The 22,213-nt window shown below is 36.4% G+C and overlaps 1 protein-coding gene across 5 annotated transcripts in view; it reads left to right on the top strand.

Annotated features, from left to right (window-relative positions):
* Positions 1-22,213, top strand: part of SCAPER (S-phase cyclin A associated protein in the ER) — a 165,846-nt gene that overhangs the window by 37,452 nt on the left and 106,181 nt on the right. For all 5 annotated transcript variants that reach the window (XM_037393738.1, XM_037393734.1, XM_037393735.1 and 2 more), the window contains 11 exons: positions 4,625-4,887; positions 5,318-5,542; positions 7,107-7,277; positions 7,769-7,844; positions 8,325-8,442; positions 8,763-8,874; positions 9,333-9,473; positions 12,259-12,414; positions 15,555-15,697; positions 19,543-19,624; positions 20,933-21,085. In XM_037393738.1, the coding sequence (XP_037249635.1) occupies positions 4,625-4,887; positions 5,318-5,542; positions 7,107-7,277; positions 7,769-7,844; positions 8,325-8,442; positions 8,763-8,874; positions 9,333-9,473; positions 12,259-12,414; positions 15,555-15,697; positions 19,543-19,624; positions 20,933-21,085 (1,640 nt within the window). The remainder of the gene's footprint in view (positions 1-4,624; positions 4,888-5,317; positions 5,543-7,106; positions 7,278-7,768; positions 7,845-8,324; positions 8,443-8,762; positions 8,875-9,332; positions 9,474-12,258; positions 12,415-15,554; positions 15,698-19,542; positions 19,625-20,932; positions 21,086-22,213) is intronic.

The following is a 22,213-nucleotide window of genomic DNA, read 5'->3' as shown; positions in this document are numbered from 1 at the left end:
GCACATGATCTTGTGGAAGCATGCGTAACTTCTCAATATTCAAGAACAAATTGCAGGAATGTCACCACAGACAGCAAAGGATAGTTTATTCTGGACTGGGTTGTCAAATTCTTAAGCACAGTTTCTGTTGTAAATTTTACATTTGTTCTCTTTTTTTATATAACCCTCCCCTGATATTTTAAAGTGACCATTAAAAGCAGCCCGACAATTAATATCTCTCAAGTCTTGCCTATTAACTCACCATCTCTTGTTATGATTTGTAAATTTACCACTTCTTGCACCACTACCTTTTCTCTGTTTTGGTTTGAGGTTTTTTGTTTGTGTGTTTGATTTGTTTTATTGTTCTGGGTTTTACGTTTTCTGCTCTGTAACTGTTTCAGCTGAGTTCTTATTTCTAGATCTGCTTCCAGATTCTCAAGTAATCATGGTTTTCCAAAGTGCCTCTTGAATACAGAAATACTACTTCAGATTAAAAAAAAAAAACAAAAAGGGACTGAAGTTTAGTACTGAGTGGGGAAGGTCAAATAGGCGTTGGTAGGATATTACTTTCAAGTAAATTTTTAAGAAGGGACATGTATCTCCTGAGGTAGAACTCGTAAGAGTTTTGCACATACTTGTCTAGATTTATTTTATTAAAGTTGCCAGTAAGGCTGCCTGGCCAGTTTTTCCAGATGGAGTAACTATGAAAGAATAAGGCCGTGGTGACTGTGAGGGGCTCAAGATAACAGATGGCTTGTCACTTCCATGTAATACAAGAGCAAGCAGGGACAGGGAAGTTCAAATGAAACTAGAGAATGATCAAGGTAGTCAAATGAATTATTCATTAACAAAACTCTGGGAGTAATCAAACCCTGCATGTGATACTAAGTATGTGGAGATGGCTACTGGGCTATATGAAAAGAATTCCAGACTTGGGGAGAAAAAAAGTGAAGAAGGGGTGATGCCCTGCTGAGTATTAAATTTGCTTCAGATTAAGAACTTTGTGATCTAATGTCAATAACTGTAATTAGGTTTGCAAGCTTCTTGTTAAAAACATGTCTGGAAATGACTGAATACTAAATTGATAGTTGAATTAAAATGAAAAAGTAACTTCTTGTGCACAACTAGCTATCAGATGGCATAAAACTGTTAAACTGGTTACAAATATTTCAACAGTCTGAATGCATGCTTGCGTTAGAAACTGTTTTGCATTTAAAGAATTCACCAAACAATATTCTTTCAAACACAAGTATTTCTGTGCTGTTAAAATAATTGGATGAGTCTTGAGTAATTATTATGAATCTGAAGTGAACAAATACAGACCAAAAATTGAACATGTATGGTTCTTACTAAAAGTTTAATTCCTATGGTAGTAAGTGTGATTATGGCTTTGATGTGCTCTGAATAATTTCATTCTGATTAATTCTACTCTTTTGAAGTACTAAGAAATATGCAATGAAACAAGGAATCAACTAGACAAGGCAGGCAAGAATATATATTATTTATTTATTTATTTAGAATTAACCTCTGTAGATACTAGTAAAGATATCAGAAGATATTAGTACAATTATTATCAAGATATGTAAAAGATTAGTATCTCTTATTATGTAGATCTTACGAAGATTGTCTTTAGGGCGTATCTCCTGATCTTTTTTTAATGTAAAAAAGATGCCTTATGTAAGAATTTACTTCAATTTTCAGAGCAAGAAGTGAAATCTTGCAACAGTCTTGTTTTGCAAATGATGAGCAAAAAGAATCGCAATCCAGAAGTCTGCTGCAGTAAAGTGGTTGCTTGCCAGGGATATTTCTTGGCCAAATTTTATCACAAGCTATATACAGCAAAATATTTGTAGTCCTACCAATTACAAAGGTCAGTGGGGTAGGAGCAGCTGTGATATACAAGGGGTTGAATTGGTCCTTGTTGTCCCATGTGATGCAGGGCCATATTCTACACAGGCTGCATGTGTGGAGCTTTCTGCAGTAAATCTGTTTGTGATTCTTGTGGAATTAAACCCCTATACCCTATAGCATTGTTGGAGATAAGATTGTCTCTGAGAGGGTAATAACATGTTTTTATCACTTGATCCTGTAGGTAATAATATTTTTTCCATATAAAGATGACGAAATGAAAATAAAGCCACAGTTGCTCACAGGGGTTGGATAGAAAGTCTGTGGTAAACCAAAACCTATAATCTGTGTGTTTTTGACTGCCATTCCCCTCTCTTAATCAGTGGTGCATACTGGAGCCTATGCAAGTGCACATAGGAGGAATGAACATTGAAAAAAATTTTGCAGAGGTATGCTGTCTCTGGTTACCATCAGTAATCTGAAGAGATCAGCTATAGACATTCACACAAAATTTTGGAACTTTGCTTTAAAATACACAGTGAGTTTTCTAGAGTAAAAAATTTCAACAGTAAAATATCAAATTGAATTATCTTTTTGCATTTGTCATATTATCAGTGGTGTTAAGGTTTGTAAACAATTATATAATTACGTAAATGCAGCTATTGCATGAGCTGCTCAGCTAAGATAAATTTCAGTAAAACCTGTCAAATTCACTGGAGACTCATGATTTACACCAGCCGTTGGTCTAGGCTGCTGTGTTTCATCATGAGATATTAAAAGAACCCAGTTGTTAGCACTTAATGTTTGTGAAACGCTATATGCCAGGAGTAGCAAAGTATGAAAGTGCCATTAGTTCTGGTTTAGGCTAATTTCCAGTTTACTGATTACTGCTGATGTTGAAACAGCTGAACATCAGTTCAAGTCCACGTAAAGGTCGTTTAGTCCAGTAGGTATAATGTTTTTATCTTTTACCTAAAATAATCTTCATTTTTATTGACAGTCCTATGACTGCCACTTTGCCGCTTTGTAGTCCAGCGTTCTAGTGTAAAGTGTTGGTACTTGTTTTAGAGCTGCCAGAAACATGTGCCCTGGAGGGAAATGTAAAAAGACTCAAGGGCTTTTGACTGTGACAATTAATGTTAAGACAGGTCCTTTCTATGTACTGTAAATTGCTTTTAAAATAAGCATACATATTCTGAAAGGAGGAAAAAGTCTTTTGCGCTGTCATCTCCCTCTGGGTGTGTGGACTTGCATATAGATGTTATTGACAGTCCATAAAGATGGTTCACATCTTATAACCTAACCATCATGTGTTCCTACTGAAAGCAGTTGGTATTTTTAGAGAAGGTAACACTTCTATATTTTTTTAAAACCACTTTATATTTTGCTTTAAAAATCAAAACTCTAGAACTGCAAGTTTTAAGCTAGTCTTTTAAGTTGGCAATGTGCAATTCATCATAATACACAGATCATTCAGTTCTCTCACCACCCTTGGGTGTTTCAAATTACATTTTTTGACAACCAAGTAGACTCATTCCTGTTCATATTTATGTTATACTTTAATGTTTGAGCTCTGATCTTCATGCCTGAGCTACAGGTCCGTCTTTGTTAGTAAAAAGCTTTAGAAATACCCAGAGAATTAATTTGGTTATACAGCTTCTGTTCTATTCTAGATTTTTTTTTTCCCCTCTGTAAAGCAGGAGATTTAGTGTTGGGGTTTTGATTCTGTATTCCTCCAGGTAAAAACAATCTCCCACACTTTTCCTTTTAGGTGAATGATCCTAAAAATAGTTTATGCCAAAAGTATATGGGAAAATTTGTGCATAGTTAGGGCTTGAGTTTTAGCAAGAACTTTTGTTCAGCAAATAGCCACATGTGAGCTTACCTTTCACACTATTCAGTTGTACCATCAAGTCTCAAAAGAATCGCCTAGAGTTATTTCAAGATGGGGAGATTACATGCTGATATGAATTGCTGGCCACAAAAATGTTATATATGGAGAAGGGGGTTCACCTTGACATTCTAGAAATCTGATCACACTTAAGACCTGATACTTTAGGCAGACAGTTGTAAGTTTGAAGACTTTTCAGGTATGTACCAAGGTTAGGTATCAGAAATGTTGATCAGCAAGTTGTATTTAACAGCTATTTAGTCATCAAAGTAAATTGAAGAAAAACACTCTTTTCTCCTTCAATTTGCACTGCCACTTGCCAGTATTTTGCTATTTCTTGGAATCCAGGAAAAGATATTTTCCAAAAGCTGACACTGATTAGTGTACTTTTATTATCCGGATGAAACAAATGGTAAAAGTAAAGAAAACATTTGTGGAAGAATAGTGTGGCAAGTACTGTCCAGAACTTGCCTTACTAAGACGTGCAATTAGGTCTGTACTTGCAGAGATTAGCAGTTTCACAAAAGACCTCTAACATCATTGTTGCTGCAAAGAGCAAGTGTGGTTACTTTGTTGTGCTGAGCATCTCATGAAATAGCATCATAGGCATGAAAAACTTAAGTACATGTTGCCATTTTTCACATGGCTTTGTATGACTAGCTTAGCTTCTCCAAGTAACAGAAGTCCCAGGAATAGAATTGTTCAGTGTTTGTGAAACTGATAACATCCTTGAAGTAAAAAGCTTTTCTAAAGAATATTTAATTGATTTTTTTTTTTTAGTACTGATTTTTAAAAAGAAAATTTTTCTCACACAACTTGTGTAATACTGTGATAAAATAGTTGTTTATAATACTTCTATTTGTAAGTCTTCCTTTCTTAGAATGGGGTGTTTTGTTTTTTCTGTAGATCGAAAAGATGCAGAGGGCTGGGAAACAGTTCAGCGTGGAAGGCCTGTTCGATCTCGATCCACAGCTTTGGCAACAAAAACTCCTGTAGCTGCAGATTCACTCAAGTCCAAAGGCGACAGTGACAAAGAAAATGCCATGTCACCACCATCAGAGAATAAGCCTGGGAGTTTGCTCACTGACAGTGGTGCATCCAAAAGCATAGAGCTTGTGCAGAAAGGTCTTTTACATCAGTGTGAAGGTCCTCTTACTGAAAGGACTCAGGTCAGTACGATTTTGAACCATTTCCTAACCTTGCACTTTTTCTTCAGAGCATTTTTGAAAGGTAGTGGTGTCTAGAGCTTTTACTCACTAACCAGACTGGAAAAGGCTTTAAAAGTAATGGCTTTCAGTTACCTTTATGGATGCTGGCACATATAGGCAAGTTAAAAATCATGCGATGAATCATATTTTACAGTGCTGTAGACAGGTTCCCTGTGTTTTCCAAAAACTCAGCATTAGGCACATCACATACATAGAAGATTTCTAGTAGAAAGGTCCAACTTTTGCAAAGTTATGAGCAACTGAAATTTCATGGAGTTACTTGCATCACTCACTGTAAGGTTGTGCCAGGTGCTTTTTTGAAACCCTTTGACTCTTGTGACTTAAAATCATTATGTTACATTGTGTTAATTTTGCAAATGCCTCTTGTTAGTTCACAGCACATGCGTCAGAAGACAATGGGACCACTGGCACACCACTGCAAGAAGATTCCTTACAAACAGTTTCTGAGACACCTCTGGTTCTCAAAAATACTGACTGTACTTCAAAAACTCTGCAGATTAATGAAGCTTCCTCACTAATTGCTGATACTACAGACCAGCATCAAACGGAAGAAGCTAAAACTGAAACTGAAATGGATCCCTCAGATATTTCAAATGTGAGTGCTGCCAGATTGGTAAGAAATCCTGTAAGATTTCTGAGTAAATAATAAACACAAGGCTTAGTTTTCTCATTCTGTGTTTATTGTTAGCCTGCTGTAGAAATTAAGGAAAACTCTATAAGGTATGTACTGTAGAAAAAATAGTTTGTTGCACAGATACTTTTAGTGATAGGATTTAATTCTAGTAAAGTTTCTGAACTTAAACTAGGAGGATATAAATGTTTCATTTGGAATAAAGACATTTGTGCTCTCATTATGTTTTTACATGTGTTTGGCATAATTTTTCATTTCCTTCCACTATCAATCATTTTAAGTCACACTCATTAAATTCTTACTCCAGTTTTGCTAATTATTCAAACTGGAAACACATGGGATATCAAGATTCTGTTAGCAACAAGGGTAGACCTCTGCCTTCTAAGCTAGCTGAACTGCCCTCTTGGGTCTTCCTATATAACTAGCAATTTGGATGAATGCCATTCTTAAGCAACAAATGTGAGGTCAATATTCTGTTTTTATGTGGCTTCCCAAAAAGAATGTCCTTTCTCGTCTATAGAATTTGGCAGTTTTCAAGGTGTGTCTGCTTTACGGGGATTGTCTAAGTGGAGAATTGCAGTAATGCTATGTAAAATCCAGGTTATACTTTCAGGTTATGTTTTGGCTTGGTTTTTTTCATAAACTAGTTTAAAAACTTGATTTGCAGAAATTTTCCTGTAAATTGCTTTCCCTTTAACGTCTTTTATAAACTGGACTCATGCTAGGTAATTTCCAAGTCAGGTATCTGTTTCTTTTTAGAACAAATTTCTAGCATCTCATACACCAACATTGCTTCAGATTCTCTATTATTAACGGTTCAGGATGCTGACAGTTTGGTGGGATCTGTGTCTCTTGTGCGCATTTTACTACTCCTGATCAGATTGCTTTGAACACTTGATTTGTGTATTGTGGCACACTGTTTCATAGCCATAGTGGAAGTGAACCAGTTAATACTGGACGTTAAAGAAGGAAAATCCATCGGTCAGCATGTTCAGACTTACATTCTTGCCTATCTATCTTGTCATTCATGTTGAAAAACAAGCATAGCCTGAGATTCCACTGGTTTAACTACAGTAAAGTTTCCAGATACAGTTCATCTGCAGATGCATTTTCATCTTTAAGTTACACTTTGCAGCATGATTCCTTTTCTGGACATAACAGCAGGGCATGTCATTAATGTTGTAAGAGTATGCATTGCTTAGTCCCTAAGACCAGGTATTTAAAAGAATAATCGGGAAGAACTGCCTTCATTGCTTTTAATGACAGTGTTCATGTAATACATTTTGCAATGATGTGAATGATAATTAATTTCATAAGCATTTCATGTAGCCATTAAATGAATTGATAGTTGATAACCGTTTTAGTGGGGTTTATATTTCAATTAACTTCACAAAATACAGCAGTAAAGGAGCTACAAGTTATTAGAAGTTGAACAAAATATCATATCATTCATATTAACTATATGGAAACCACTTTCCTGTGCCTGCTACTGATTTTGGGTTTTTCTCTGGTGTGGTGTTTCCTGCAGTCTATGGCAGAAGTCCTTGCTAAGAAAGAAGAGTTAGCAGATCGCCTGGAAAAGGCAAATGAAGAAGCCATTGCTAGTGCTATTGCAGAAGAAGAGCAATTAACTAGAGAGATCGAAGCGGAGGAAAACAATGACATTAATATCGAGACTGACAATGATAGCGATTTCTCTGTGAGTGTTCTGTTTATTTTCAAGTACCCAATTTCAAGCTGTCTCCGATGTCAGTGGACTATGAATATAGAATTTTAGTGTTCATTTTTGCATTAATGTAACCTGTTCTACTTGCAAATAAAGTAAATGGTGTCATGTAATAATTATATCATTCTGTCTAAGGTATATTTAGCAGCAGCACAATGCTGCTGAGTGGTATGGAGTCCTCTGATGCAGTGGTCATCCTGCTGCCTACATACATACTACATAAATTTTAGTGCTGTGTGCCAAACTGGGAGACCTGGGATTTGTTATTTTCATTGCTACCACACAGGAGCTAGAAGCAGAAGTCTCCATTTCTACTGTTAGAAGCAACAGGAACAGGGTCTGTCTTTGGGATGGCTAGTTCAGTTTGGAAGTATTGCTGAATGTTGCTGAGCTGGCACTGCTTAGTATGTGTGTACACCTGCAAATTAGTTTGGTTTTACTGTCTAGATTGTATTAAATTTCAGGCTAGTATGGGCAATGGAAGCATATCTTTCTGCGGTATGTCTATGGATTGGAATGATGTTCTGGCAGATTATGAAGGTAAACTTTCACATATTACTGTGCTTACATTGAAATGACAGCAAAATTTAGAAGAATGCCCATTTTACTGATGGCTAGTTAAGGTTTCAGCATATTATTAATTATTCAGAATATTGCAGGATCTCCAAATACTATTCCAAGTTATATTATTTTTATGTTGTTTCCTTAGAAAAGATGGATTTGTGTCTTCAAACTGTCTGTGTTTGTCTTTATTCTTCAGCTGTCTTCCCCTGTCTCTCTGTTAGAATTTTAAAATTTGTTACCCAGTTTTATCTTGGCATTACAATAGAAGTGTAATAAAATCATTAAGCATTGAAAATGCACAGGGATTAGAGATGCTTCAGCCTGTGTTTGCACCTTATGTAGGCTTAAGAGAACCCATTTGAGAGAGAACTTCAAGATGAACTAAGCCTCATTATTTGCACTTCTCCCAGCAGAGTGTTTTGCATTATTCAGAATGTGTGTTTTCTTCCTGTACAGCTCGTGAATCATGGCGCCAGAGTAATTCTTGGGGAGACAGAGTGGAAGAAGAGCCTGCACGTCCACCTGGACATGGAATACACATGCATGAGAAACTGTCGTCACCATCACGCAAAAGGTTTTAGAGTTGTTACCTGTCTCAGTTAGCCAGTGAGAACAAGCAACCAAACTCAATGGCTGTGTGAAACTGTTCATAAATCTAGTTTAATTCTGTGAAAGTGTTACAGGAATCAAACTAGGCTTGTGATACATTGTGCAGTATGTAACACTTGCAGACTAGAAGACCAGTATTTGCATTTAGGGGAAATAATTGCTCTCCAGTGGCCTGTGTGTTTTCTCTTACTGAAAAGGACATAGAAATGTTTGCAACACTGTCAGTAAATGCTGTCTAACTTGCCTTTGCTCATTTGTTGGTTTTTTGTTTTTTTTAATTAAAAGAACAATAGCAGAATCAAAAAAGAAACATGAAGAGAAACAAATGAAAGCTCAACAGCTGAGAGAAAAGTTGCGTGAAGAAAAGACACTGAAGCTTCAGAAATTAATGGAGAGGGTAAGTTTTCTGTGATACAGGGGAGCTGGTCTGCTGCCTTTCAGAAAAGCTTTTTGTTTCCACATAGTCTAGAAGTGTTAAGAGATTAACATTAGGGGTGAAATGAAATTTTCCTTTGAGTCTTAGTTCACATAGTTTTCACAGGTGACTCGTGCATCACAGACATTAAAGAAATCATTATTTCAAATCATGAACTTATGTGAGAGTGTTGCTGACATACTGACTCAGGTTCAGGGAAGTGTGATAAACATAGAAATGTGTTGTGTATCCAACACAAATGCTAAAATTCAGCAAACTGAAGCAGTTAGCAAATCAGAGTCCTTTGGGTTAAACTCAATGCAGGCTTGTTTAGGGCATCAAAATGTTTCATTACTTTAAAGCTTGAAATAGTAGAAAATTATGAGGAAAAAGGCTGTATTTTCAGTTACTGTATTAGTGATCAATTCACTGATATATAGGAGAAAGATGTACGGAAATGGAAAGAAGAATTACTAGATCAAAGGCGCAGGATGATGGAGGAAAAATTACTCCATGCAGAATTCAAACGTGAAGTGCAGCTACAAGCAATTGTGAAAAAAGCACAGGAGGAAGAAGCTAAGGTAAGTTAACTTTGTTTTAAAGGGGAGGTATTTAATAGTTGTATATGTTTTGTATCTCAAAGTGCTCGTGAATAGGTTGTAAAGGATTTTGCAAGTTAGATACGAACATGTGTGAACAGTGAACTGGATAAATGCCAGTCTTTAAACTGGACAGTTTTTCTCTGATATGAATTTAAAATTAATTACTTGTTACTAGATATCATGGTGTGTTGGACTGAAAGAAAAGGTGGGTTGAAATTTTGAGCTGATAGTTGTTTTGCTGCTTTTGTTCCTCACACAGGGTATGGCAACATTTTTGATATTAACTAGTCCTTCTGGAAGGAGTAGATTATCTGATTATTAATTCTGTTTTCTAACATGTGGAATGAGAAGTGCGGAGAGCTCGTTGCCCTTCTTTGTTACACATCCATTCTAGATCCAGCATTCTGTGTCCTGAAGCAATAGTTGTTGCTGTGTTTTGTACCCCTCATATTATTAAACACTTAGAAACAAACAGAAACCCATAATTAGCACGTGGCAGTTATTCTAAAGTAAGTATTTTTTTCAATGCTTTTCTGACTTTAGTAAGCAGTTTTGTAAGATGAGCACTTGAGGAACACTCTTGGGTTTACCTTATTCGTATTACTTTGATAAACATTGTCATGGTCTAACCCCAGCCAGCAACTAAACACCACACAGCCATCACTCACTCTCCGCCAGCACTGGTGGGACGGGAGAGAACTGGAAGTGCAAAAGTGAGAAAACTCGGGGGCTGAGGTAAAAACAGTTTAATAATTGGAGACAAAGAAAATTGTGAGGAAAAGGCAAATAACAGGGAGAGAGAAATAAAACCCCAGACAGACAAGAGGTGCAAATGAAAACAGTTGCTCGCCACCACCTGACCGATGCCCAGCCAGTCCCTCAGCAACGGGCCCCCCCCCAACCTCCCCCTCGTATTACTGCTGAGCACGACATCGTACGGTGTGGCACAGCCCTTGGGCCAGCTGGGGTCAGCGTCCCGGCTGTGTCCCCTCCCGGCCCCCTGTGCACCCCCCGCCTGCTGGCTGCTGGGGCGGGACGAGGAGCAGAAAAGGCCTTGGCGCTGTGTAAGCGCTGCTCGGCTGTAGCTAAAACATCCTGTGTTATCAGCACTGTTTTCAGCATAAATCCAGAACAGCCCATACTAGCTACTGTGAAGAAAATCAGCTCTTATCGCAGCCAAAACCACCACAACAGGAATGAAGTATTTTAAAGACTGTTTTTTCCAGGTAAAGAAAGATACATGCAGTTCCTTAAAACTAAAATGTTACAGTATATAATGAGCATGTATCCCAGCTGTGATTGATGCAGCTGTTCATCCATATTTAAGACAAGTACAAAAAAACTGATTTCGTTTTTTTACTTAGTTGCTGTTTCTGCCTTTTGGATTAAAACTAGATTACCTAATTCACTCTAGCATACCTTCATTATTATTTCATTACACTGTTGTCACTTCTATAATCGTATTAACTAAATCACACTTGTCGTCATTCCCCAGCCAAGCAGATGTTTCCCGTATTGTGTGTGTTTAAATGTGTAAGATCTGCTGCCTCTTGAGGTTCTTGTGTTCTGGAAATAAAGGTTAATAGGGCCAGAAGGCTTTAGAGAAATAGCTGATGAGTAGTATAGCTGAAGATCATGGTAGCTGTTGCTGCCCAGCTGGTGATCTAAATTCCCAGTGCTTACTAGTTCACTGAAAATTCTGTAAATGGATTCCAGTCAGTAAACAAAGCAATAAATACTGTCCTACCACCTTTTATGTGACTTGTTGTTGTCCGTCTGTGTATATTCTCTTTACTCATTTCTTTTGTGAATTCGGACAGAGCAAGAGCTTTGAGTACAGCAAAAGAATTTCTATTTCAGTCATAGGTTTTGAGTGGTTTATAGCTGATAAATTTTTATGATTTTCATCAGTAACTTTAGTTCTAAAATTTTGGTTTTATTAAATCAATGTGAAGAGTTTAATTTTCCCATCCAGGTAAGTTTCTAAAGCATATGCATTTAAAAGCCTAAAGATGACAAGAACTGTGTTCAGCAGCATCATAGTGAGGACAAAATAACGATTACCTTCCTGAACCTAGTAGTAGCATATTGTTTGGTATTTTTAGTATACACATTGAGGTACTTTTAAGACAGCCTTTTGATGGTATTTTCTTTTTTTATTATTATTGTGTAACGCACTGTCCAGTGGTTGAAAAAAATAGTATGTTTGTGAAATAGGCTATAATGATAAGAAATATTAAGACAGTGAGCTTGTTCATTTTTCGGTAAGCACCCATATATTTAAAGTTGGATCAAAGGACCTGTTTGGATTCTACTAGCACTTAGTATTTTATTGCTTTATCCAGCTGAGTCTTGGCATTCCACTTCTGGTGAATGAGAGAATAGATTAATTAAGTCTCATTGCTGAGAAGACTTGAGATTTTCCTGGTTATTTACCCAGAGTTTCTTGGTTTTCTGATACAGTTAAATTCTTGTTTTTATATTCCATGGGCTATCCTTTTTGGAAAAAACCACACCAAACAAACCAAAACAAACCCCAAGAAAAACCCCAAACAAAACACAAACAAAACAACCAAAACAAAACAAACAGAAAAACGCAACAACCAAAGCCTTACTTGCAACATGGTAGTTTTCCAACCGATTCTGGAGAAGCGTCACATCAGTTTAATTACCAAATGGATAATTACAAATGGATGGAATTCCCTAAGAATGAAACTGGTTGCAGCTTCTCATATCTGTTCTCACACTTGCTCATTATTTGCAGGTAAATGAAATTGCATTTATAAACACCTTAGAAGCTCAGAACAAACGTCATGATGTATTGAATAAACTAAAAGAATATGAACAACGCTTAAATGAATTACAAGAAGAGCGTCAACGAAGACAAGAGGAGAAACAAGCACGTGATGAAGCAGTTCAGGTATAATGCATCTGTAGTTGCAGGGAGACAATGAAATATATATTTGTTTTTCGTTTTTGCCATCTTTGTTGCTTTCTTGCCTCCTTTGTTCAACTTCAGAAAAGTATGATTATAATGTTTCAGTAGTAAGAAAGAGAAAGGTACACCTTAAAACCTCTATAGCAGAGGTATTATAGCTGTTGGGTAGATGATTCATGCATGTCTTAAGCTTAAAAAAATTCTTACGTTTTGGTAACACTTAAAACTTTGAGAGAGGAAATGGAAAAATATTCCTTATCATATAACTACTGTCATAATTACAATGCTTTTCACAGGATCCGTGAAAACCACAATGCAAATGTATTTGTGTTCCTGGAATCCTGGTGTGGGTTGGTTGGGGTTGTTGGATTTTTTTGTTTCTTTTTTTTTTTTTAATACAGCGTTCCAATACTAAGGTTTTCCAGCCCATGCATCCACTTTTTTGGCACTGTTCTCTATGTTAGAATTTAAAACATAAGTTTTCTTTTGATGTAAACACAGCCTGTTTCTCTATACATAACCTCAGATCACCATGAAGGCAGGTCACCTGTGAATCCAGCTTGTGCCAGAACTTAGAATCACCTGCTACTGCTTGGCACTGCCTCCTTGTTGAAAAATGGGGCATGTTATTGAAGTGGCTCAGAAGCCATTTTTGAGACAGAAGGTACTCCAAAAGTGCCGGATAATACTCTTCTTGAGAGAATATATTGTTAAAAGTTACCGGATTTCCAAGGGTTGATTGTGTTATCAGTGAGAAGTACCCTTCCACGTAGTTTGTGAAAAACCTGATCTCAGTGATCCTGTTTTTTGTAGTTATTCATACTCCCTTATTCTCGAATGCAGTTTTCCTGGAGTCCCTTTCTGGTATTTTGGGTTTTTTTGACTCTTTCGTGTCTTTGCCTTTTTTTTAGTCCTTTCCTGGGTTGTGTAGGCATTAGGGCATTTTTAAGCTGGTAGCTGAACTAGAACAAATGCTGCAGACAGGCTTTCAGAGCTAAATCCCACTTAGGACCACGCTGTTCTCTCCGTATCCTTTCTGCCAGACAAAGGATCAAGCTGATGCTTCCTGCTATGCTTTTTCAAGGCCCAAGTTGCTTAACAGTTGAGCAAAGCCTTATATTTTGAGGTATGATGTAGCTTCCCTGACCGTCCTCTATGGAACTATGTGTATTGACCTCTCAAGGAAACTTTTCCTGCATTGTTGTGGAGTTGGCCCCACTCCTGTATAAAAACTTTTAACAGTTAGTATAACCACGAACAAATAATTCCACTTAAGTGAACTGCAGTGAATGATGTGAGTTCAGGCCTATAAATAGGAATTTAACTTCATGCAAAACCTCCTAAACCACTGGGAGAACACACCTCTAAACATAACTACTTTATATTTACTGTAACAGTGATGGACTTCATGGAATTGCATAATTTAAAGTCACAAAGTTTCTAAAACTGGTATAAAATTTCAGTATCTTCTGGGGTGCTTCTGTTTATCTAACTGAGCAATGTCTTCCTTGACCTCAAGTATTTCTCATATCCATTCAGTAAAGTCTACTTGCTTCTCCCTGACACTAAACTCTGCAGATTCACCTTTAAACCTTTCCTTCCATCAAGCTTATTTTAACTTTTAATTACAGAATCTACTAAAGTTTTTAATTTTTTTAGCTTTTACTTGCTTTTCCATTTAGTAGCACTGGTACCTTATCCAAAATCTGCAAGCTATACTGGCACATCTTCAAATGCAGCCTTATAGGTCTTTGTAAGGAATGTCCAGGAGAACTAATATTTTTTTATGATCCACTGGGTGTATTCTGTAAAACAGTTTGTATTCTTGGTAATTTTATAGTACAGTTGTACTAAAGCATGCCATATCTTGTCTTACTTATTTTATTAAGAAGGATATTAATGAATTTGTGCAATGTTATTACTGAAACATTATGCAGGAAAGAATATGGTTACTGTAAAAGCCACAGTTTTGATTATCCATTACCAAGCTATGTTGCCTGTGAAGGTGAAGACAGTGAAGTTAACATCACATTTGCTTATATAAAATGCTGTGCGTGAAACAAAAAGTTCACTTATTTTTGTAGTTCTTCATTGCTTGAATAAAGCATAAAGGGTAATGTTTTCAGCTTTTCATATGTCTACATTTAACTGTGTAAAAATGTTCATAATTCCAGCAAGTTTTCATTTGTGCTAATGGAATCTCATACAATCTCCTGAAAGGAAGATAATTTATTTGCTAGTGTAGTGATGTGTGTTTACAGTGTTGGAGTTTGTGGCAAGGATGTTATATGTAATTTTATATACATATGTCTTGAGATATAATTATATATAACATACATATTTACGTATTGTATATTTTAAAATTTATTTAAATATCTGTTTTTCATTTAATCTGTCATACAAAACAGACTAATTTTTCAGTAAAATTAGTTGAAGAACCCATTAAAATCTAGTTCTCCCCAGACTTTAAACCAAATAACACTTTTCCTCTTAGTAAAACTCACTGACTTAATGTTCACTCATAAATGTCTTATATTTAAATTCAAACATGATCTGTTTTTACATTTGTTGCTGGTAGAAGTATAGCCACTTTGTCAGAAAGGTTTACAATACCACATATAGTTTCTTAATCAGAGACCAGTAAAAATTTAATATTGAGAGAGAAATCACATAATCAGTGAGAGCACAAAAATTAATTGTCAGAATCAATTTTGTTTTATAATATCATTCAGTTTCAGAGTCATAATTTAAATACTAATATTCCATGGGAGCATATGTTATTTCTACATTACCTGTATCCTGTAGGATGTTAAACTTTTTTCAAATGCTGTCATTATTGAACAAGTTTTATAAGCTTTCATAGTGGATAGACTTTTCTCAGAAAGAACAAAATATATGGCTGGTTAATATTTAGCTTAGTTCATACAACCGTGCTTTCAATGTATGTTCAAGCTTCTGAATATACTTATATTTGCATAATATTCCTCTAATAAAATTGCAGTTCTCACTCCATCATGAAAGTAAGGTAAAATTCTATAAGCAGATGTTAAAAACCAATTTCTGTTAATTCCTTTTTGGTTTTGCCCTAAAAGAAAAGTTAGAATTTATTTCTCTATGACTAGGAGCGCAAAAGAGCCCTAGAAGCAGAACGGCAAGCCCGAGTTGAGGAGCTGCTGATGAAGAGGAAAGAACAAGAAGCACGAATTGAACAGCAGAGGCAAGAGAAAGAAAAAGCACGAGAAGATGCAGCACGGGAGAGGGCCAGGTAACTGCGGTAATTTTGTACTTCCCTACCCTTTTCAGCAAACTGCAGCTTCTCTATGACAATAGTACCTTCTTAACTCTTCAGGCTTAGTATTTTAAAAAGTAACATTAGATGATATTCCTGATGAATGGTTTGAAAGAAAGTCAGGTGAGTAGTCATAAATTCTGTAATAGATTTTTGTATTCCTTAGATACATGCACAATATAACATGCAAGGATATATTTTATTATATTAATCTTAGTTTTATTGCTTACAAGATCTTTTAATAATTTTCCTTTTTCATATTTTAGCTTAGTTTCCAAAGGAAGCAAGATTAATGTCACCGTGTTCCCCATATCCTCCACTCTCCAGTAACTTTTGTACTTACTGGCATCAATTTGATTTCACCTTTTTGTAGACACCAGAGATTACATTTGCGAAGTGCAAAGCTGGGAAACCAGGCTTCGTTAATTCTACTGCCTGTTAACTACTTGGTTTCATTTTGCCCATAATCAAGTTTGTAAAGGTTTTTCATATGGGCTTTTCTCTCTCTTTGTTTTGAGCAAAACATGAGGTACAGAGAGGATGACTGTTGGGTGGCATTGCAGCATGTGAGAAGGGTTTACTTTGAAGTCTGATTCAGGAAAACTGCTTTCTGCTTGTTGTTTAATTTGCCAAATTCTATTTGTATTCATCTCCTGTTATTCCCTTTCCCTACAGTTCCACTGCCACAAGCATAGCATAAAACCTAAATAGAAGTTATGTTTTTCCTATGACAAGAAGTGTTCGCTAGTGGTTCTTCAAACATTTTTATTGTCTCAGCTTTTCTTCAAAATTGTCTTGAAGAGTTTTTTTTGGGGGGGGGTTCCCCTCCAAGTAAAATATTCAGAAATTTATTGCTCACTTTCTTTCATCTTCCAAAGGCATGAGTAATCCTAGCTTGACATCATAAAGATATTCAACTCTCAAGTAGATATTTAATGAATTGTGGATTGGATCTGTGGCCTTGCCCAGAACTTCAAGGACTGGACCTTTCCCCAATACATTGAGCCAGAGTCACAATGAGATAGGAGTTGGAAGGGATCCTTCAGTATCTTATTCTCATTCACAGACATTTGAGGGAGATTAGGACTGACAGGGAGAATTTTGGTTATGAACTTTAGGGAAGATAAGACACTGCATGTGTAAGGCTTCTATGTTTCTCTGAAATTTGAGGAAACCCTCACAGTAAGCAAATGGGAAATAATTGTCCCGTTGAAACCTTTGCCTTCTCAGGTCTTCTACAGTTAGAACTTGTCTAAAGGCTCAAGGCTTGTAATTCTTGGCTCTTTGTTTAATAAATTTTAAATCTGCCACTTTACTTTGTTGCATCCCATTTATTTCAGTATGACATGAAGAACGGCAGTTTCCATTTGCCTTTGTTAGTACAGTGCTTCAGTTTTCAGATGCTTTGTACTTGATACTGCAGTACCTTACTTAATTTGTTTTCCTTTGCAGATGCTGATGAGTTGTTTTCTTTCTTTTTTTTTTTTTTTGTAATTTTGGGAAAGAGTAGGAGAGAATGTATGTGTGGTGCCCTACAATCTGGTGATTATGTTATGTCAGAATGGCTTCAGGGTCATTTTGTTTTATTAATAACAGTTCTGAGGTTTCTCTAACATAGTAGGTTTAGAGGAGGATTCAAGGTGTCCTGATTTGGAAGTTACGGGAGAGGTGAGATTGACAGGAAGGTGGCTGTAAACGTCCCTTCCATGTTCTGGTGGAACCTTGGGGTATCATTTGATGTTTTGTTTTGCTGGGCTTTTTTTCCTACTTGCTAGGGTTTGATGCTTATCCTGAAGATTTAGTACTTGCTGGAATGAGTACTTTCTGGAGTATCTGCTTAAAGCTTCTTCATTGTAAGGTTTACCATGTGCATCTGGTGGTGATTAAAGCATCTGTATGAAAGGAATAGTGTACTTAAAACTGACTTCAAAAGCCCTTCTGCCCTTACATACATAAATGTGATTCCATTAAGGTTTTAGATGTAATTTCAGAGTGTTTTATATTCCAGAGAGTTTAAATCCATAATATGGAAAATTTTATTCTTGTCAATAGGAATCATAAAACTGTGTAATATAACCAAATCGTGCAAAAAGCATGCTTTTCAAAAGGGCTTGTACAGGAGTAATGTTGATGCTCTATAAATTTAAACTTCAGCATTTTGTTTCAACTATTATTAGTCCAGAGTATGCAGTGACAGCAGTTTGTCATAGTTTCTAGGATTAAACAAATATTTAAACACACATATTGAAAGAAATAACTAAAATAAGCTTTGGGTCATGTGTTATTTGTGATTTGTTTCAGCTCATGTGTGAGTCAGGAACGCTTTAAAATGGAAACAAAGACTGTAGTTCAGCCTTTATATACCTCTGGGGAGATAGCACATAAACTACCTAATGCTTCTCATCCGTCATCTCTTCCTCACACCCCTCCTCCCCATGGTGATTGGAAGAACTCACTTATACTTTCTGAAAGAACAATTGTGTGTAGTGTTTATTGTTAGACTTGTTTCCTCCCTGTCGTCTTTTCTATCTGCTTTTATATTTTCTGTGGCTTTTTGTTTTGAAGTGTTACTTTATCTGAGACTTTTACTTTTACTGAAATGACAGGTTTTTTCTATGAGTTTTCTGTTTAGAAAAGAAAAAAAGAGAAGTCCACACAAAACAAAAACCACTGCAGTCTGGTTAATGTTCTTTATGTTATTCTTTCTAGTTTTGTCACTCAAACTACTTTATTTTTAGAATGCTTTTTGAAGAGATGGCTAATGGCTTTGAATGCCTTATTCTTTGTTCAGTTTTACCTCTCTGGCCCTTCACAGCTGCCAGAGTTTTAGGAGAAGTGTTTCTCTCCCATCCCATTTCTTTTGTACAAACAGCATGAGTAGCTGACTTTCTTCCTTTTTAAGGTTTAATAGCTTTTGTGGCTTACTGATCACCAGTAAGTTGTTCTTGTTTAAACCGTTATCTGCAGGTTTCTGCTTAATAGTTTTAGTAACAGATTAAGTTGTACCTCTTGTCCTTTTCTCAGACAGAAAAAAAGAAATCTTAATCTCTTCAAGGATTGCTTAGAGGATTCACAGTCTCTTACTGACATCTGCCTGCATGACAGCTGTGCTTTGGCACTTTGCTGGGGAGGGGAAGGAGAGTTGCTAAAAGCAAAGAGGACAACTGAAGTTTGAGACGATTCAGTTTTTGGAAGAGAGATATAGGGTAGACAGGGTCAGTGAGCAAAATAGGTCCTGACTGCAGTTACGTGCAGGAGATGACAGTAAGATAAGTGCCTGATCTTTTGCTATCCTTTAGTGTCTTGATTATTTAGAATTGCAATATTCTAAAGCGTCAGTTCATCACTCATGACTGTATAATTTAGGGTTGGTCAAAGTGTTATCTGTAAGTGTATATAGTCAAACTTCCACTAATCATCATTTTTACAAAAGAGACCTCCCTCATTGCTTTATGGTTTTTCTTTGATTTGCCATTGTACTCCTCCCCTTTGGTTCCCTGACTATAGCTATTGGCTGAAGAATGCTAATGGTGGCAGGGTATCACATTCATCACTATTTTGTGGCATTCTGTTGACTATCATTGCTCTGATTTGGACTGAGGTGCGATCCAGGTTCTGCTACAGAAGTTCAAGAGTCTGCCTTTATCGAAGCATCTGTATTCTCTGATAACTAAGTTGCTTTTTGTTGTCTTTGTTTTTTGCTGAGCCATCTTCAGCTTCGTTTTTGGGGTGCTCGTTCTCCATTTCAAGCATAAATTAGTCATATTATGCATGCTTTACGTTACTACAAGTTTTTCCTGTATTTATTACCTTTTGGATAGAGATCGAGAAGAGAGGTTGGCAGCTCTTACTGCAGCTCAACAAGAAGCCATGGAAGAACTACAGAAGAAGATTCAACTGAAGGTATAGAAGGATACTTTAGTTGAAAACAATAAACAAAAACAAATCAACAATAAACAATTTCTGCAAAATTACTTTATGTATGTATGTTTTATTTGATGAAGAAGTTATGGTGCGCTGTACAGTGTCCCGAATTTCTTAACTTTTACAAGAGATTTTAGACTTTTGCATTAAGAAGAGGACCTTGCTGTATAATGTATACTCTGTAGCTGGAAAAAACAGGACTGAGCTCTATGGAATTCATTAATTTCAGAGCTCTGAACATGATAACAAGTGAACCTGTACTTTCCAAGAAAAGTCAAAGTAATTTTAAATTAAATCATGAGGAAAATCAATACATAAAAACTCTCATGCCATTTAGTGGAGAGTTCACCAATGGTCACACAGGTGCTGTCTAAAGGTATTGAAACTGATGCTGTCAAGTGTGGCATGCTATTTCCTTTTGTTTCATGAATGGCTCCAGTTATTTCATAAAATAGACATAAGGACTGAGCCCCTTGTAGTTCCCCTGTCCAGCTGAATTGGGTGTCCAGTGGAGAACCGAGGTATCAAAAGTTTTGAAGAGATACCCACTATTTTTCAAGAGATGTAAAGACTTCTAAAGTGATAAACTATATTTTGAAGGCTCTGAGATGGAACTATATATTAAAGTTTCAGTTAATGGTAAATCATTTAAGTACTTATTCTAGAATGGTTTATGTATGTACAAGTAACTTCATTTCAGTATTATTCTTTGCTCTGATCCCAGTCTTTAGCACCATAGCTACATTTACTTATACTGTAAAATGCAGTTTTGCTATTAAATACCGGTTCATACCCCAGCCTCTGATTTTAAATAATAGTTGAGAGTTTGTTCCATTGACATGAAGGTTAGGTGTGAAAACCCTCTGAAAGAATCCAGTGAACTATGCCTGCTACTGCGGATAAATAACAAGTAATTTATTTTACTTTTAATTTGTACTTCGTGATTTCATGTGAAAACAGCACTACGTAAGTTACATATTTGTAGAATTGAAAGTTGAACTTGTATTCTGTGCTAGTGTTTCATTAAGAACAAAACCAGAACTGAAATGTTAAATGTAACAAAGATTTACGGAAGGATTTGCAGCAGATTATTAGTTGATAATAACCTATAAAACAAAAAAAGAAATTGATTTCTGCTGGCTTTTAATGCCTTTCAGAAATAAAAACTAGTTTCTACTTAACAGAAGTTCATCCTAACTGTACAATATTTGGTAATTCTTTGCACAGTTTAATCCCATTTGCTATAATTCACCATGTTTTTTCTTTGTTGCTTTATTTTCCATTCAGCATGATGAAAGTATTAGAAGGCACATGGAACAAATTGAACAAAGAAAAGAGAAAGCAGCTGAATTAAGTAGTGGAAGACATGCTAATACTGATTATGCACCAAAACTTACACCATATGAACGAAAAAAACAGTGCTCATTATGCAATGTAATGGTAAGTTGGATCTCTGTCCATACTGAATACTGTCGGAATTGCAAGGCCACCCTAAGCCTTGAAGCTACAAATGTTGCTTTATTCACAGATGGGAGTACTTAAATTTACTGTGTCCCTGCTCTGCTCTCGTAAAGTACAACTTATTTTGGATTCTTCTGTCTATAAATCAGGTGGTTTAGGGGAGATCTGAAAGAACTATAGAGTTTTAGTAGAATGAAAAGTGTGGACAGTACTCATTTATTAGCTGTCCCGTATAAGAAAAGCAAGAATTTGGGAGCATCAGGTGAAGGTAGTTAAAAGCTAGATTTAATGCAAAGTAAAGAATGTGGTTCTTTACACAGCAGGTAGCTGAGTTGTTCCTGTGGATATTTGAATTTAATATGAGTTCAGGGAATGATTGGACAAATTTCATTGGACTGAATTTCACTGAAAGTTACTAGATACAGATAAACCACATCAAGCTTAAGTAGTTCTTGAACTGTGGTTGGAGGCTTAAAGTGTTCAGGGGGAGTGTTGTGGTTTAACCCCAGCTGGCAACTAGTACCATGCAGCTGCTTGCTTGTGCTGCCTCCTGATGGGTAGGAGATTCAGGGGAAAAAAAGTGAAGCTCATGGGTTGAGGTAAGAACAATTTTTAATAGTTAAAATAAGTTTATATATAATAATTGTAATGAGAAGGAGGGAAAAAAGGAGAGAGCTAAAATCCAAAAGGGGAAAAAAAGCAAGTCATGCATGGTACAGTTGCTCACCACCTGCCGACCGATGCCCAACCAGTCCCCCAGCAGTGACTGGCAAACCCCAGCCAATTCCTTCAAGTTTCTATGCTCAGTATGACATCCCATGGTATGGAATGGCCCCTTGGCTAGTTCAGGTCAGCTGTCCTGGCTGTGTCCCCTCCCAGTTTCTTGTGCCCCTCCAGCCCTCTGACTTGGTATAAACATCACTTAGCAACAACTGAAAACATCAGTGTGTTATCAACAGTATTTTCACACTAAATCCAAAACACAGCATTCTGCCAGCTACTAAGAAGAAAATTAATTCTATTCCAGCCAAAGCCAGGACAGGGAGAATCAGTGTTCGTTTTGTCTCCTCTTCTGCTTCTCCTTTAGGTATCACTTTTTGGTCACTG

The sequence above is a fragment of the Falco rusticolus genome, chromosome 7 (assembly GCF_015220075.1).
Source record: "Falco rusticolus isolate bFalRus1 chromosome 7, bFalRus1.pri, whole genome shotgun sequence".
NCBI lineage: Eukaryota > Metazoa > Chordata > Aves > Falconiformes > Falconidae > Falco > Falco rusticolus.
Note: the sequence above shows the minus strand (reverse complement) of the source record. Positions and strands in the feature narration are given on the sequence as shown.